At 47.9% G+C, this 16,806-nt stretch overlaps 1 protein-coding gene across 2 annotated transcripts in view; it reads left to right on the top strand.

Moving 5' to 3' along the window:
- TENT4A (terminal nucleotidyltransferase 4A) overlaps positions 1 to 16,806 on the top strand; it is a 45,956-nt gene that overhangs the window by 15,342 nt on the left and 13,808 nt on the right. For both annotated transcript variants that reach the window (XM_073891098.1, XM_025867547.2), the window contains exons 2-5: positions 11,545 to 11,668; positions 12,721 to 12,767; positions 13,673 to 13,793; positions 15,914 to 16,021. In XM_073891098.1, coding sequence (XP_073747199.1) covers positions 11,579 to 11,668; positions 12,721 to 12,767; positions 13,673 to 13,793; positions 15,914 to 16,021 — 366 coding nt within the window. In that variant the 5' untranslated portion in view covers positions 11,545 to 11,578. The remainder of the gene's footprint in view (positions 1 to 11,544; positions 11,669 to 12,720; positions 12,768 to 13,672; positions 13,794 to 15,913; positions 16,022 to 16,806) is intronic.

The following is a 16,806-nucleotide window of genomic DNA, read 5'->3' as shown; positions in this document are numbered from 1 at the left end:
AAGAAGAATACTGATATGATACACTCACCAACGAATCGTGGGCTTTTCCCTGTCGAGTTTAAATGTAGCCTCAGAATCTTAGCCCAGCTCTTTGGCAGCAGGGCCTATGATGAGAGCAGGCACCATAGAGAAGGTCTGTTCGCTGTACCTGGTGTGGTGTGGCCAGAGAGAGCTTGACAGAACACCCCCTTCCTCAGACAAGTCTCTGGGCTCATTCTTCCCCATCGTCAGAGGATTTTCTTGGATTGTGGGGGTAGTGTTTCTAGGAACCCTGTCTGGTGGGGGGGAGCATATGCCGCAGTCTGGAGTCACTTCCTGAACCAGTGGCTTGGGTGGCACTAGGGTCAGAACTTCAGGGCTGAAGGGGCCTGTAGCCTGCTAGACCTCGATGCTGAGCAGTCAGTAGGGTCCCCCAGGCCTCCACGGTGTGGGGCCTGGCTCACTCGTGGGCTGGGACGGAGCCAGAAGAAAATGCCCCTGCTGGTGTGCCCCTAATGTAGAGGCAGGGGACCAGAGACTTAACACAAGCATGGAGAGGTCTGCCCTGTGACCTTTGGAGGTAAAGTTGGTGTCAATTAACAAAGCTGAAGTGATGCTTTTTTTTTTGGGGGGGGGGTTATGATTATAAAAGCAGTAATGTACTTATTGAAGAAATTTGGAAAATACAGAAGAGAAGTTACCCATAATTTTCCTGCTAACATTTGAGCATATTTCTTTCTATGGTTTTTAATGCTACTCTAAATAAAATTCACGGTTAGTGGTTTCTCTGGTCATTGAAAAGCTCTTTTAAACAATTTAAAAATATTATATGGATATACATGATTCTCTAAATAGAGTTCTATTTACAACTTTCCACTCTTTGTAAAGGGACCCACAATGAGTTTCTGCACATATTTCTTTATGTTGGGTCACTTGAGTGTGGCTTCCCAGCTTTGTGGCTAAACACTCAAGTTCCGGAGCTACACAGCTCTGGGTCTGAGGCTTGGCTACGTGATATTGGGCTGGTTACCATCTGCCTAAAGAATACTTAAGTTTTCTCATCTGCAAAATGGAGACAGACATTAGGTTCTGAAACTCTCAAACTTCAAAGTCTTGCTTTGAAGACTGTTTGGGAGGCTCTAATGAAAATGCTGGTAATGTGGATATGGTACTGTTTAGCATTCCCTAGAACATTAATGTTTTCAGACTCTTATTTTTTTTATTTTTTTAAAATATTTTATTTATTTATTTGAGAGAGAGAGAGCACGAGAGGGAAGAGGGTCAGAGGGAGAAGCAGACTCCCCGCTGAGCAGGGAGCCTGATGTGGGACTCGATCCCGGGACTCCAGGATCATGACCTGAGCCGAAGGCAGTCACTTAACCAACTGAGCCACCCAGGCGCCCTCAGACTCTTACTAATCTTCCTCACAAGATTATCCCAGCTCACCTTCCCATCGAGGGTAGGGATCTCTGGAAAGATGACAGAACATACAGTTATTTTCATTTCGAAAATGATTCAGCTACTTGAGCTAGCAAACAAGGCTGGGGACCCTGGCTTTTCGATGTAGCCATGCGATTCCTGCTGAGCACCCCCCAGGTGGCTGCAGTGGTTGGTAGTTGTGCTGTGGCTGCCATGTGTGGCTTGGTGGCAGGTGGCCTGAGCCAGCGCAGGAGAGAGCATAGTGAAGTACCTTCTTGGCCCTTCCTTGCCCAAGCAGCTCTCCTGGCTGTGAGCTCATCCATAGGCTTGAAGGTCCTAGATTGCATTGTGGGCTCTCTAGGACGCCAGTGTCAGGAGACTGAGTCCTTTGGTCACTTTGCTTTGGTCATTTTGCCCCCTTGGTCGTGGGTTGTGGACGTGCTAAGCAAGCTGTTTTTCTCCAGCTGGTCCTTGCATCATGGGGTGGTTTTGGGGGTTATAATGCAAAATGGTTCTGAGTAGTACTAACTCCACCACTGGACTATTGACTCGGGTTGTGAAATGCTGGGTTAGGTTCATTCTGGTCTGTAGGATGCTCCCAGGTGCTTCACTAGAGTTTCTCTAGAAGCCATGTGTGAACGTCCTTTCTTCTCTAGCAGGAGATTCAGAAGAAATGAATTAAATTAAGGACGTTTGTTATAACTTTATTATAAGCTTCTTGTATCTAGTTCTTTCTGTTCTGAGTGGAAGAGAAGACTGCTGTGGTTCTCTGGCTTCTGAGTGGCCCCAGGGCCTTTTCTTGCACTTGCACTGTGATTGGGTTTGCCTTGCTAAGGCAGAAGAGTGTCATTTCCTTTGCTGTCCTTCAGTTTAGGTTCTGAAACTCTCAAACATCTACCTGCACCAGGGTTCAAAGTGACTGATCCCAGGAGGGGTCTTAGAGGGAAGGGGACAGAGAGCTCACTTTTACTGGGAGCTGATTGTGCGTGGACCAGAGTTACAGTAGCATTGATGATTCCAAACTGTAGAGCCCTTCTGACCTGGCTGTTTTGTGAATGTTCAGATGGCTTTAGCCTCTTCAGCCCAGGTTGGCCTTGGCCTGCCCCACAGCAACTGTGCCCCCCCCGCCAGCCCACCTTGCCTGCTCCTCCCCCAAGGAGGTACCTTCCTCTTCCTCTCTGTGGCTCTCAGCCTCCTCCCCGTGTAGCAGCTTCTCCCAAGGGCCTCACTCTTCCAGTGACATGTTAAAAGCACTTGCAAGGGTAGCTTTGTTCAAAGCCTTCTGGAGGGAAACCTACACAGGGTCTCTGGAGCGGAGAGCTGCTCATGGGCAGGCCCTTAAAGCAGGCTGATGGGAGCCTGGTGGGGCAGCTGCCACATTAACAACATGAGGGAACTTTCTGGAAACACAACTGGGTTCTAATTTGCAGTTTCAGTTGTTTTCCTTCCATTTTTGAGCTTTTATTTAAAAAAAAAAAACCTTTGAAGGTCTTCCTCAAGGTTTTCTAAGTAATTGATGCAGGTATTAATTTCCTTGTAACATAATTAAAAATAAATAAAAGTGATTTGTAATTAGTTCATTAACTGTATCAATACATGGGTAATTTAAAGAGGATCGTTCATGCCTGAAAATAGAAATATCCTGCCATTCCCGCATGGATGTCTGCACTTGCCGTGGGCTTAGGACCCCATGCTTTCTAGTTAGGGTCTGAATCCGCACCTGCCTCTTCACAGTCTGTGCCTGTACCTCAGGGTGGGGTCTGAGTCCTTCGTCCCCCTGCACATCCATCAGCATGTGCTTTAATGTCCATACCACTCCAGTGGTTAACTCCAAAGGGTTTGACTAAGGCATTGTTTTGGGCAAAAATTTAGACTGTGAACATTGTGGAACCAAGGGGAAGAAGCTCCAATTTCTGAGAAACCACTGGCTATTTAAGGCTTTTGAAAGGTTTTAAGAAGAGTGTGTGTGTGTGGGGGGGGGGGGAGATGGAATAAATTAACAGTGGAAGATAGTTTCTAGTATTTTCTATTGCATTTTCCATTGTAATGGAAAGCTTGGTTTTCCCCTAGCATTTGGAATTGACCAAGCTCCTGGGGGATGCTACAGATAAACTGGGACCTGTGGTTAATAGTGCGGACAGGGACCATGAGGACAGAGGCCCTGGGAACCGGTGTTTAGGGTTTACGATCTCAGGGAGCTGGGAAAGTCCAACATGGTGACTCTTCAGAGCACAGGTCGTATTTAGAGGTTCAGGTGCTGAAAACTGGAGGCTGTGTTGGAGGCCGTGCACGTGTTCATCTGCCTTCCCTGTTCCTCTAAGAAAATGATGCATAAAATCTGCCCTGACTATCACTTTCCTTAGAAGAAACAATGGGATTTAAAATCTAGGGGAGCAGACAGACACACCTGTGCTTCTCCCCTCAGGACAGCATCATTCACCGTCAGGCGTGTTTCCTCTGCCCCCTTTCTTCCCACACTACCTTTGTCTCTTTGTATCCCTTTCCCTGCTACAGCTCATCCTCCTGTCTTCCTTGGTGAGTGCAGAGAAGTCACCTTTGGGCCACTTGCAGATGGTTCTGGGGCTGGGAGAAGGGTAGGGGGCCGGCTCTACCTAGGGCTGGACACCCAAGTCCTGCGCTCACCTGTGGCGCCTGCAGAACCAGCCCCCCCTCCCTGGCTCTGATTCAGAGTTAGACAAAGTTGAGACCCGTGGAAGTCCACCAGCTCAGCTTCTAAAATCAAAAATCATCCTCCTGCAGTGTATTCATCAATAGCTCTGTTCGCTGGGAATCAGATAGTTTGGTTTGCTAACTGAATAATACATCTTTCACCTTCTAAAATAGCCCATGGAGTTGGGTTTCATAAATATTTATAGCAACCATATACCGGGTGCTGGTATAGACACTAAAATGTTGCTGACCTTCATTATTTGATACTAAAAGCAGAAATTAATTTGGGAAATGTACTAAAAATTGAGCAGTCATTACCTTTTGAGTGGGGTTGGGCTCTTGTAAGAGCAATTGTAGGTGAGAAACGTCTTTCTCGTTTATCACAGAATTTTCGTATTCTCTTTAGTTTAAAAATACACTGGGAAATAATGCTTCAGAAGTCCGGTACTTTCATGATTAAAACTGAAGTTTACTGCAAACTGGTCTCACCATTTCCATCTTAAAATACCCAGAAAATGAATCATTCAGGGCTTGCTCCACTGTGATGTGTCAATGGGAGACGCTCCTAGATCGAATCTGAGTTGCACCTGACCCGTACCGGCCGCCGCCTTGCTGGAGTGTCTGCATTCCGCTTCCCCGAGACAGGCCGTCCGAGGGGTGCCGTGTCCGCTCCCCCGTGGCTCGCAGCCCTCCTCTTGCACACAGGGCAGCAGACCTCTTTCCCCACTGCGCGTGCCCAAGTGGGTGACCTACTTAAGATGAGAAATGCCTCCCCAAAGCAGCATTCTCTCTCCCCGGCAGTGTGTACACTTGGCTTCTTGGCTTAGGAGGAGGTTTGTGCCGTGCAGAGGTTCCTGACTTGATTCACGGCTCTGTGGCTGGAGAGTGAGTGGCTGAGTGGGCCTCACATTTTCATGGGTCCTGGCTGTATACTCTTGTTGCCTCCCCAGCATGCCGTGGGGTGAACTTCTAATCCCTTTTTTGGTTGAATCTGAGGTACCATTGCATGCAAAAGTTGAACCATTTAAAATTGTCATTTCTGTGAGTCAGAAATACATACTTTGTATAGACAACTTCCTGTAGAGATCAGCTGACCTAAAAAGATGCACCATTGTGAAATGTACCATGAAGGAAGAAAAACGTTTAATTTTGAACTGATCTGATGCCCAGCCATTGATTGAAAATTGCGTCCCAATTTCAGACGTATTAGTGCCTTCTAGTGAAGATAGAAAAACAATCTTTGCTCAATTCCATAATTAAATCAGTTTCTTTGGAAAATGCCCTAATCAGGCATCATTGTTACTAACCTCTTGTTAAGCCATTAAAGCATAGTTTTGTAAATGTAGCAGTAGGTATGCGTTTAAGTTACATCAAGAACTGTTACATTTAGCTTTGACAAGACATGGCTCTTTTTGTCCACATTTAGCCCCAAGATTTTAAAATGTTTATTTTAGAGGAAGTTTGGAAAAGAGAGTCCCAAGACCTATTAGAAGGTGTTTGTTTTTAATTGAGGTATAGTTGTCGCCTGTGTCACGTTGCTTTCAGGCGTAGGGCACACTGGTGGAGCAGTGCCGTACGTCACCCAGCGCTCCCTGCAGAGGAATGTAACCACCGTCTTTCCCCGAACAGCACAGCGCTACTAAGGTATCACGGACCGCGTTCCCCATGTTGTACTTTTCATCTCGGTGACGTATTTTATAATTTGGAAGTTTGTATCTTTTAATCCCCTTGGCTTATTATTTGCTCAGTCCTCTACCCCTTGCCCCTCTGGCAACCATGTTTCTTCTCTGTGTTTATGAGTCCATTTTTGGGCTTTTTTGTTGTTTGCTTGTTCTTTAGATTCAACTGTAAGTGAAATCATATGCTGTTTGTCTTTATCTGACTTCTTTCACTTTACATAATACCCCTTAGGTCCATCCATGTGGTTATAAATAGCAAGTTTCATTCTTTTCTATGGCTGAGATTCCATTGTATACGTGTGCTGCAGCCTTATCCGTTCATCTATCAGTGGACACTTGAGTTGCTTCCATATGTTGTCTGTACACAGGGCCAAGAGACACATGAAAAGATGCTCAAGATCACTCCTCATCAGGGACACGCAAATCAAAACCATGATGAGATGGGACCTCACGCCTGTCAGAATGGCTAGTATCAAAAAGATAAGAAATAATAGGTGTTGGCGAGAATGTGCAGAAAAAAACCCTTGTGCACTTTTGGTGGGAACGTGAATTGGTGCAGCCACTCTAGAATAGTACGGAGGTTCCTCAGAAAATTAAATACAGAACTACCATATCCAGTAATTTTACTGGGTATTTACCCAAAGCAAATGAAAACAGTACTTTGAAAAGATACGTGCACCCCTATGTTTATTGCGGCATTATTTGCAGTAGTGTGTTTTTAATCCACTTGGCCTCCTGTTTGGGGGTGGGGTGTGTGCCTTATCCACAGCGGGCCGCTTCTGTTGTTGTGGGCTCCCACGCCTGCAGGATGAGAAGAGGAAGGACCTGGGGGAGGGGACAGGGCCCTTGCATCCGGTTCTGGAGAAGCTCGAGAGGTGTTCTCTCGTGGGGCTGCCCCTGTTTGCTTTCTGTTAGGTTTGGCCTGTCTTGGGTGAAGTTGAGGAAAGCAGCAGCCAGAGCTGCCTTTCTCAGATGGACCACTAGTCACACATGGCTATTTAGATGCAAATTAAGTCAGATGAAAAATCCACATCCTCAGCTGCAGTAACACATTTCAGGTGCTCACTAGCCCCAAGCACAGAACATGTCCATCCCCACGGCAAGTTGTGTCGGCTGCACCCTGCTTACCTCTCCTCTCCCTGCGGCCGACCTGCTACCTGTGCACCCCTCAGCTGTCTGTGCTCAGGACCTGCTCAGTGAACCCAGACCTGCACGAGCCAGCTTTGCTCTGGGAGCTCACTGCCTTGGGTGAGGCAGATGGGAAGAGGCATCGGGGTTTGGAAGCCTGACTAACTCGATCTTTTTTTTTTTTTTTTTTTTTTTAAGGAACCTATATTCATCATTAAAATTAGAAAATGCACACCAGCAAAAACAATATAAAAATCGCAGTCTCGTCATCTAAAATGCAGTTGACTTCTTCCTGTTTATTTTTTTAATTTATATGATGAGCACGTTCTTGTAAAGAACAAACAAGCCTCAAGCAGTCTAAAAGTATCTGTAGTAGAAAGTGGAGTGTTCTCACGCCGGCCCGTCCGGCTCTCCTGGGTGGGGGGGAAACGCCGTGGGCATTGGCATGTGGCCTTTTAGGCCTTTTCATGTATTTGGTGCATATATGGGCCAGACATCCACGTGGAGGTGGGGCCATGTCTTTGTCTCTGCACCAGTCATCTGTCGTGGGGGTCATTCCTTATCAGCGCATACGCATCTTCCTCGTTCTTAGTGGACAGTATCTCACGTGGGACTATGTCTTACTGCCGGAGGTCCTGCCGTGAGCATGCGCTGTGGATTCCTGTGTGTGTTTCATGGTCTCCCATCAGAGGGTCCTGGAAGTGATAAATTATCAGCTTACCCCAGAGTAGGCCAGGGCCTGGTCTTTGTGCAGAGTCAAATTTGTCATATTTCTGCCATGTGCCGTTGTCATTTGCTTTTTAATTTGTTTACACTCAGCATGTTTTTGGATAAAGTTCTTCAGGCTTTGTGTTGTGATTGTCATTTTACATTGGAGTCTGGAAAAGCCTCCTCCAAGTCGAAAATAGTGGATGGTTTCCTGTGGTTTTTAGCTTCTCTTTGATTTTTTTCACCTGAAAAATTCAACTCTGCATCTGTATTGTATTTTCAAGTGTAGAACAAGGTAGGAGTCTCACACTGTGTTCTTCAGTTTCCTGCATCAGGATTTGGTTTGGCTACAAAGAACAGAAGTAATGGAGCATTGGTGGTCCAGTCTAGATGATGGGCTTATCCCTCTTTCTTGCCTACCTTCCTTGCTCCACACTGGGGGCCTTTCTCAGGGTCATGTGGGCCTCTCTTCCCTTAAGAAACCTTCTGAGAAAATGTGTTGCCAGCACCCTCCAGGGCTCGCTGGCCACCTGAGGCTGGGGGAGGAGCCCCTCAGCATCCTGGTGGACAGCCAGCTTCTGCCACATGAGGCCGTGTCCCAGGGCCTCCCATTAAATAATCGTTTCCTGATGGTTTTGAGGTGCCACCTCTGTGATCTGTTGTAGAGATTTTTCTGTGATGGTCACAGCGTAGAAATTGTCATGGTAGATTTGGAGACCGACTGCTGGTGGGCTGACATTGAGCTCTATGAGGTAGCAGCTAATTGTGGAGAAGCCGACTTCAGTGTGGTTTTATGTAGATCTCCTGTCAGCTGTGAAATGCCTTTGAGGTTTTGATATGTAAGAAGAGTGAGCTTCCTTGTGTTTGTTTCTGAGCAGTAATGATCGTGTAGACATAAATGATTATGGACATAACTATGAACCGCTTTGGAGACTTGAACATGTGGGTGTATTCAGGATTGGAAGTCATAGACTCATAAAATGACCTATGTTGTAGCTGATGCCTGCAGTTGGGCATGTGGTTGATAGTGCTTAATTGTGAAAGTATGTTGTCAGAAACATAAAATGCAGCTTCTTAAAGTGATGAGAACTACATGTAACATTTGTGTTGAGTAAAATAATGCAAACTGTTTAGCACCGTTTGGGATGTGAAGTTGGAATGTATTTTACGGGGAATGTAGATCTTAAATGACAGGCTCATAGTGAAATATTTATTTAACCAAGACGTGCTTTGATGCATCCATTCACATTGGTCAGATGCTGTCCATGAGCAAGCACTGTTCTGGTGCTGGGATCAAGCAGTGAGCCGTGAGCCCCGCACCGTGCTCGGGAAGGGTGTGGGGGGCAGGGGTGCTGCCTCCCCTGTGCGGTGTGGGTTCTGTTGAATTGCTCTGATTCCGCCGTTCTTCCCAGGGTGGGCAGCCGTCCCCTTCCTGCTCGAGTCCGCTGCCCATCACCCAGTCCTTGGTGCTTCCTCACTCATTAGAGGGTTCCCTGAGGAGCCCACTGAGTAGGAGCAGCCAGCTGAGGGGGCTCTTGGGGTTCGCCCAGATGTCACGATGTTTAGACCCTCCTGTGTCTTTCTGGGCTGATGGTGCCCTCGCACCCCAGAGCGCCGTGGTCTTGGGGCAGCTCCTGGAGTCACGCAGTGCCTCGTCGAGCTTTGCTCGCCTCGAGGAAGGGCCAGCAGAGGGGGCTTCTTGTCCAGCCAGTCGGCCGGGAGTGTCCCTTCTAGTCCCAGAAGGCAGAGCAAAAATACGCTTCCTATCTAATATTTGTTACAGCAGGTCACTTTTAGGCCCGATTTAATACGCATTTCAGATAGGTGTGTTGTTAGCACATCTTATTGGCGGAACGGGACACTTGAAAGCAGGAGGCCTGTGTGTTCCACTTGGCACCATTTCCTGCTCTGGGAATGTGGGCATGCCTCGACCTCGTTGTTCATCTCTCCTGAAATACGGGCAGGGGAGAAATGCTCGGCAGCCCCTCCTTGTGTCCCAAGCCAGTCAACAGACATCAGATAAAACTGACACTGTGTCCCACTGGTGGGGTTGTGTCTGCAGACTGGCAGCAAGCCCCCCCTTCATGTTCCTTCCTTCCCTGGTGTGTTGAGGGTGACTGAGCTCAGGAGTCCTGCCTGGGAGGCTGTGGGGGTGGGTGGGCAGCTTAAAAGTAAGTTGATGGTACATTCTATTCTGCAGGTGCTGACCTGCAGTGACAGTTGGGCAAATTGGTATGCCCTGTTTACAAGGTGTTTTAATGTATTAAATTTGTGGGTTGTGGATAGAATTTTAGCATGCTAGCTCTGGTAGTCTTTGATGACTTTGGGCCGATTGTCTAATTAATTAGGCCTATATCTTTGATATTTTGCTTCTAAACTTTATACTTCTGTTGCCAGAACAGTACTAAGAGTTGTAGGAGAGCATGCGCTCCTTGTGCTCCCCATGAACCAACTTCTCACCTAAGGCGATGGCTGTTTAGTGTCACAGACTCTTCTCTGGAGGAGCCCCTTCTGCCTTCCAGACAGTTCTCCACCATGACAGTGACTGACACAGGAGACCCCTAAGATGTCCTTGCTAACAGGGAGGGTCGCCTGTGGCTCTTCCCTGGTGTGGGCACTAACCCGCTAACCTGATGTATTGAGTCCTGCTAACAATGTGGCCAATCGATGGCAAATTTTAGGTAATGTCACAAACGTAAACAGACTTGCTGAGCTGCCGGCAGGGCCATGGTTCCATGCTTTATGGTGTCGTTGGTGCTTACTAACTGTTGAAGTGATGGAAGCTTTACTCCCCAAACCTTGGAGGTTTTGGAAAAATTACGGCATTTTAATGTTGTATGACTTAAAAACCTTTTTGGATTTATAAAAATTGGACTCGTGGCTGGCTGAATCACCATCATGGTTGAGTGAGATTTTCTTTTCTGGATTTTCTAAAAAATTAAACATGATAAACTTAATTTTAAGTTCCAGTGATAGCCTGATTGTATTGCACGTGTACCAAGAACAAGTGTGTTGAGGATTGATTTCCTCCTAGAGTCCCATGTGTGCTTTCAGTGGCCTCCAGGCACCTTCAGACCTGCTGCAGAGTGTTAGGAATGGTCACTCCATGTGATTTTTGGGGGTGCGGGCAGCACTTCAGGTGAGACAGAGAAGGGCCGATAGAATATGTGAGGTGATTTCATGCCCCTTGCCTTTGACACTGGACACTAATCAGTCCTGTTGAGAAGTCTTCCATTCTGGTATGTGGACTATTTTGATAGCTTTTGAGCTGACATTATGTTGTTATTGAGCAAATTTTATTTTGTCTTTGTTTTATTAATCAAACTTTAGAGTGGAAGCAGGTGAATTTGATTTGTTTTAATTCCCAGGATTAGATTACTTGGCCCCCTAGAATTCATCCTTCAGACTGACCAAGGATGACGGTCTTTCCCCAGAAGGAGTCTTTGGTGTTGATCCTTGGCCCTGAAAGTGACCTCCCCAAGCCCTGGCCCACCCTAGGCCGGGCTTTTTGGCCCAGGGTGGGCAGAAGTTCTGAGAGGTGGCTCCTGAGGCGGAGGTGTGAGCGAGGTGGCGCTCGGAGCTCCCTCTTCTGCTGGGAATGCTACAGTTCTATCTCTGTTAGGAGGGCTGGACACATTGCGCCCTATCCACATTGGCTCGGGGCCCTCCTGGGTGGCTGGCACCTTCAGGGGAGGACAGCTGAGTGGCCTCCAGGGATGGGCTTCTCTCGGCCTCCTAGCCCTGGCCCCACAGTGACTGTCGTGGACGCGGCCTTCAGTGCCCAGAGGAAGTGTCCGACCTCGTGCTGGCGGGATTTGCCCGCCGTCTGGGCCACGGCAGCGAGCCGCGACATCTGCTACAGGGCTTCCACTTTACCCGCTGCTCGCGGAGGAGAGAAGAGCGCAGTGCGCCGGCTTGACTACAGCGGTAACTCGAGTGTGTTTTCTCTTTTGTCCACCAGACTTCATGAGGAAATCATTGACTTTTATAACTTCATGTCCCCTTGTCCTGAAGAAGCAGCCATGCGACGGGAGGTGGTGAAGCGGATCGAAACCGTGGTTAAAGACCTTTGGCCAGCGGCTGACGTGGGTTCACTCTTTACTGTACTTGTGTCACTCCAGGGACGGCGAGTGCCCAGGGTCGTAGTGGCCCTGGCCCTGCTCCCCCCCCCCCCATACACACCGGGCCTGGCCCTTGTGGCGCCAGGGCAGGGCTTCTGCAGGCGTGGCCCCGGGGAGGGCGTGAGGGCGGCACCTGGGAGTTCGTGAGACCTGCACTTTCCCAGGCCCTGCCCCGCACCTTCCGGAGCAGCGCCTCTGGGGTGGGGCCCGTGCCCCGTGCTTCACGTGCCTGCCGGGTGAGTGTGGGGACCAGGGGCCAAAGGAAATTTGTTTCTGGAGTGTGATTATCATTCTTCTTTTCAACTCGCCTTGAGGTTAGAAATCCTACCCCTTGCCCTCATTATGCAACACGCAGCATATATTCCTTTTTGTGGAACTGGAAAGAATTTCCTCACCTAGCACTTTTACCGTGCACTAATGTGTGTTCCTTGAGATGGGGGCCATGGGCACTTGGGGTGCTTGGCATAGGCAGTGACATACGTCCTGTGACCAAGTTGATGACGGCCCAAGGGCGCCTATCCTGACCAGTCAACCTCCCCCTACTGGTGATGGTGACTGGAGACCACCCAGTGATGGATGGATGAGCTGGGCTGGGGAAGGCATGAGTGCGCCCAGGGGACAGGGGAAGCCCCTCCATTCCCTTCCTCTTCTGTGATGCCATTCCACATTTTTGTCTTTAAACATGAGTGCCCTGGGGCAAAGCCCCACCTCTGAGCCTTGGCTACAGGTTTGAAAATTGTTGTCAACTCTGAGCAGTTGTGGGAAAGGCCAATAATTGTCTCATCTCTTAATTTGAGTTGTTAAACATTCTTTTTTGGGGTAGGTCTTTAACATAAAGGTGAAGAGGATTTTGTTTGATGGTGCTTTGCTGCACCCCTGGCCCCCGCCCTGTGCCCCAACTTGCAGGGAAGGTCTGTTTTGCCCCAGAGTGGGAGTGAGGCCTTTCAGTGAGCAGCGGGGGAAGGCAGACTGTTTGAATTGTCCCTTGTTGTGAGACAGCCGCTCTTCTCTTCCAGGTACAGATATTTGGCAGCTTTAGTACAGGCCTTTATCTCCCAACCAGGTGAGTACCAGATCTGAACCACTCAGGTTAGTGCTGACGCATGTTTAGTTGGGGTGGGCCGTGTCTGCATGCGTGTTAAACGTTAAAAGTAGAATTCTCAGGCTAGAAAGGTAAGCTAAAGGGAAAATTGCAGGAAATAAAATTTAATCTAGTGTTATGGTAATTGATTGTATTTTTCCTTTTGCACTTTGGTATGTTGCAAAAATGCTGGACACCAGAAGCATAAAGACCAGTGGGAGGATCATGGGAAGAAAAGGCAGTAGAAGATATTCTGAAAGTTTTGGATATGTTTTTGAAAATTGATTTTCTCTTTTAATGAAGATTCATGCAAAATTCTATTTAAACAGTATTTTATAAGTATTTTGTATTCTTTAATTGAAAAATGTCCAATAAGTTTGCATCGTAAAATTGTTCTCCGGTGTTTCCTCATCACGAACTATCTCAGTACCCAAATCAGTTTTACGTGCATTGCTTCCTTAAGAGCTTACTCTCTCCTGACCCACTGTTAACATTTGGACTGTGAAGAGGCTGTGCTCTCAGAATTTGGGGTTGGCATTGGCAGGGCCAGGAGGGAATTGCCCAGATTCCAGGTGCTGGGAAGCCCAGGTTGGCAAGAGCATGGCAGGGTAGACACACAGGAGGAAGAGCCGGGAAGCCTCAGGGGGCGGGCATTTTCGTTTCAACCTCCTCGGTTACTGGGGATGCTGTAACCAGACATCCTTGTGTCACGATAGCTCATAAAGTGCATCTTCCCTCCCTCAGAGGGTTCGGCTTCATGGGGGTGTGTGTGTGGCCCTGGAAGGAGATGGGAGTGTGCACGCTATGGCACTGGTCTGCCCCAGATGCGTGTGTTCTTGGAGAGTGATGTGAACCGGGGCTTCACGCTCACTTGTTCTTCTGTCCAGTGACATCGACTTAGTGGTCTTTGGAAAGTGGGAGCGTCCTCCTCTGCAGCTGTTGGAGCAAGCTCTGCGGAAGCACAATGTGGCCGAGCCGTGCTCCATCAAAGTACTTGACAAAGCTACAGTAAGTGTGGGGCCCCTGCGGAGGTTCGCACCCCCCACAGCAGTTGTGATTCCCCTGTAGCTTTAGCTTAGGCTGTTGACGGGGGTTACAACTTACACTTTGGAAGACTCCTCTCCTTCTGATATAAATGTACTTGTGTTTATTTAGAATATTAGAATTACCAGCTGAGAACCTATTTCATGACAATCCGAAGGACTGCTGGTTGTGAGAGCATCATGCTGCACTTGGCACTAAAATATGATTGGTCAACTTTCGTTAGGACGTAAAAAAAGGACGCATTCAGGTGCTGCCCGTTCAGGCGCACGTAGTTGATGATGAAAGCATGGTATCTGCACAGGAAGTGATTACCATTTGCCAAGTTATATTTAAGAAACAAAACTCGCCTATTCTTTTCATTGTTCAAAATTGTATCCATATAAAGACCTTTGACCATGGGGAGAAGTTGGAAGATGAGGGTGCTTTGATGTGTGCTCATCAGGGTTTACCTGAGTCCAAGATTAGAGGTGGCTCAGGAACTGAAGTCACCTGCCGGCTGTGTGGTCGTGATTAGAGCCATTTGTCCTGTGGTGTTGGCTCCTCGATGAGAACGAGGTGGTGGCAGTGCCGGTGACCAGGTATCCTGGTTCAGATGTAGAGAGGAGCTGGAGAGGCCAGGTCTAGTTGTCTTGGGCTCCAGAGCATTCTGGGGGACAGACCGTGTCGAGTAGTAACTGCTTTCACACATGGTCTCCTCTGCTGCTAGGGGTCCAGCATAGACTTAAGGGGAACTGAGCCCCACAGGTCTTCCACTGTCCCTTTCTGTCATCGCGAGCTCGTGCGAGGCAGCCCCACCATCATCTCATCTGGGGCCCCGGGGCCCAGTGGGAGGGCTGTGTTTAAGAAGAAAGCTTGTGTATATTGAACAACCACCGAAAAGTAAGTATTTTGGTGCTGTTACTAATCTCTAGGATCTGGGGTTCAACCTGTGAGTGTATAGGAAAGTGTGTGTGTGGGGGGGGGCGGCGAGCACCAGGAGTGGTTTCGGGAAAGCATTCTATGAGTGTAGAGAGGAAGGTGCTTCATAGCCATGCCCAGTGGTGATGGGGAGCAGGAATTCTTCATGAGGGAGATAGTATATTGTAGAGGCATGGGCTCCTTCTGAAATAGTTTGTGGTAAGTTCTTTGGGAAAGCCTTTTGTTTTCTGCCTTCCTGGACCACACTGGCTGTGGCTCACTGTGCCTGGCAGTCCTGGCGGTTTTGATGATCTCCAGGAGTCGTCGTCACCACCAGCTGCCCATCCCTGTGTCCTTGGTAGTTTGTGGCCAGATTAGGTGTGCACCCTGGATTCTGTGAGGTGTCCTAAACCTTTCATTAGACCTCACTTGTTTTGGTCAGGGAACATCCTTTTCCATTCCTTAGAGGCTGAAGGAAACAAAGTCTTGCCTTTTGTTCCTGGAAGAACACAATTTTGTGTGGGGGGGTGGGGAGGAGTGTGGTCTGTATGGCTGTTGGGGCAGCTTTGATGAGGCTGGTTTTGAGCACCTTGTGGTGGTGAGTCTTTTTGATGAGAATATTTCCAAAATAGCTTCTTATTCTCTGGTTTTACAGGGAAGTGGTTTTTTGGTTTGGTTTTGTTTTTTATTTAAATTGTCTTTGTGAATACCCAAAGTAGAATTGTTCGGAGAAACAACATCAGCACAAAATAGAATTGAAAAACTGGCTTTGAAGTTACTCTGACTGTTTTCAGAAATTCTTGCAAATGTAATTTGGGGACCTGGAGCCCCCTCTGCATCATCAGGCACTCCCAGGGAGACAGGCACTTAGTCAACTTCTCCTCCTGTAGCCCGGGCCTTCCCGGAAGTAGTGGCTGAGGCTGAGTCAGGCCAGGAGGGCTGGGCGGAGGTGAGCTCTGGCCGTTTTCGGGGGGGTGGCAGGGGGGCCTGCATTCCAGGGACTAATGACGTTGACACTGGCAAAAATCCCTTTTCTTCTCGTTTTTTAATGTCTGAGGTTCATGATCTCTCAGCTCTTTTGTGAGTCAGGGAAAAAACCTCTCTGTACAACATAGGAAACATTTTGATGCCAGACTGCAGTGAATGTTGGCCATTAAGGTATAGTTTTTTCGATTAAATCTTTGCAGGTACCTATAATAAAACTCACAGACCAGGAGACTGAAGTTAAAGTCGACATCAGCTTTAACATGGAGACCGGGGTCCGGGCCGCAGAGCTCATCAAGAATTACATGAAGGTGCTGCCGTCGGCGAGCTAGGACTGTCAAAACGGGGGACCGGTTATGTTGGGCATCTTACGGAACTTTATCCTGAATGATAGTCTTTAATGATAAAGACTGTACAGTTGAATTATTTATTCTACAATATTATTTCTAGAGATACTTGGAAATTAATATAGCTGTTTTGTAGATTTACTTTCCTATTGTGTTGAGTGTTTTAGAGAGTTTTGTGAAAATGTTTTCTCATGATTACAAAATGACTATCCCTGGAGCTTGGCACGCCTGATTTGCGAGTTTAGTTTATTGGAAGTAGAATACATCATGATATAGTTTGCTTACTTTGGATCGCCTCAGTGCCTAACGATGGGCTAGCAGACTTGTTCATTGAGCTGACCAGGTGTGTGGTCTAGTTAAACCAGTGGTCTTTCCCTCCTATTTTAGGGAAAGGGGTGAGATCCTTTATAGAAGCAACCGCAGCATCGTAATCTGGATACTGCCTCTTCCCACAGGTTCAGGGACCTTGTTCCTTCAGTTTTTTTTCCCTTAACTCTGCAGCAGCAGGCTTGTCTGCCTTAACTGCTTCCCTTAACTTCTGTGCCCAGGAGAACATGATAACAGAGAAGCTTCCACTGTCCCCGCACCCTCTTCTCCAGCCTCTCTCCATTTCCTTGTTACCTTCGCCCTGCTTTCCCTATTCTTCTGCTCTTGTCTTCCTGCCTCATGAGCTGCCCTCACCCTGACTCCTCCTTTCGTGGGGGCCTCCGGGCATTGGAGTTGTGCACATCAGTTTCAGGACCTTCCTG

This window comes from Callorhinus ursinus, unplaced genomic scaffold (genome assembly GCF_003265705.2).
Source record: "Callorhinus ursinus isolate GAN/ISIS: 27379988/994484 unplaced genomic scaffold, GSC_fseal_2.0 scaffold3, whole genome shotgun sequence".
NCBI classification, from domain to species: domain Eukaryota; kingdom Metazoa; phylum Chordata; class Mammalia; order Carnivora; family Otariidae; genus Callorhinus; species Callorhinus ursinus.
This window is presented reverse-complemented; position numbering and strand designations above follow the sequence as displayed.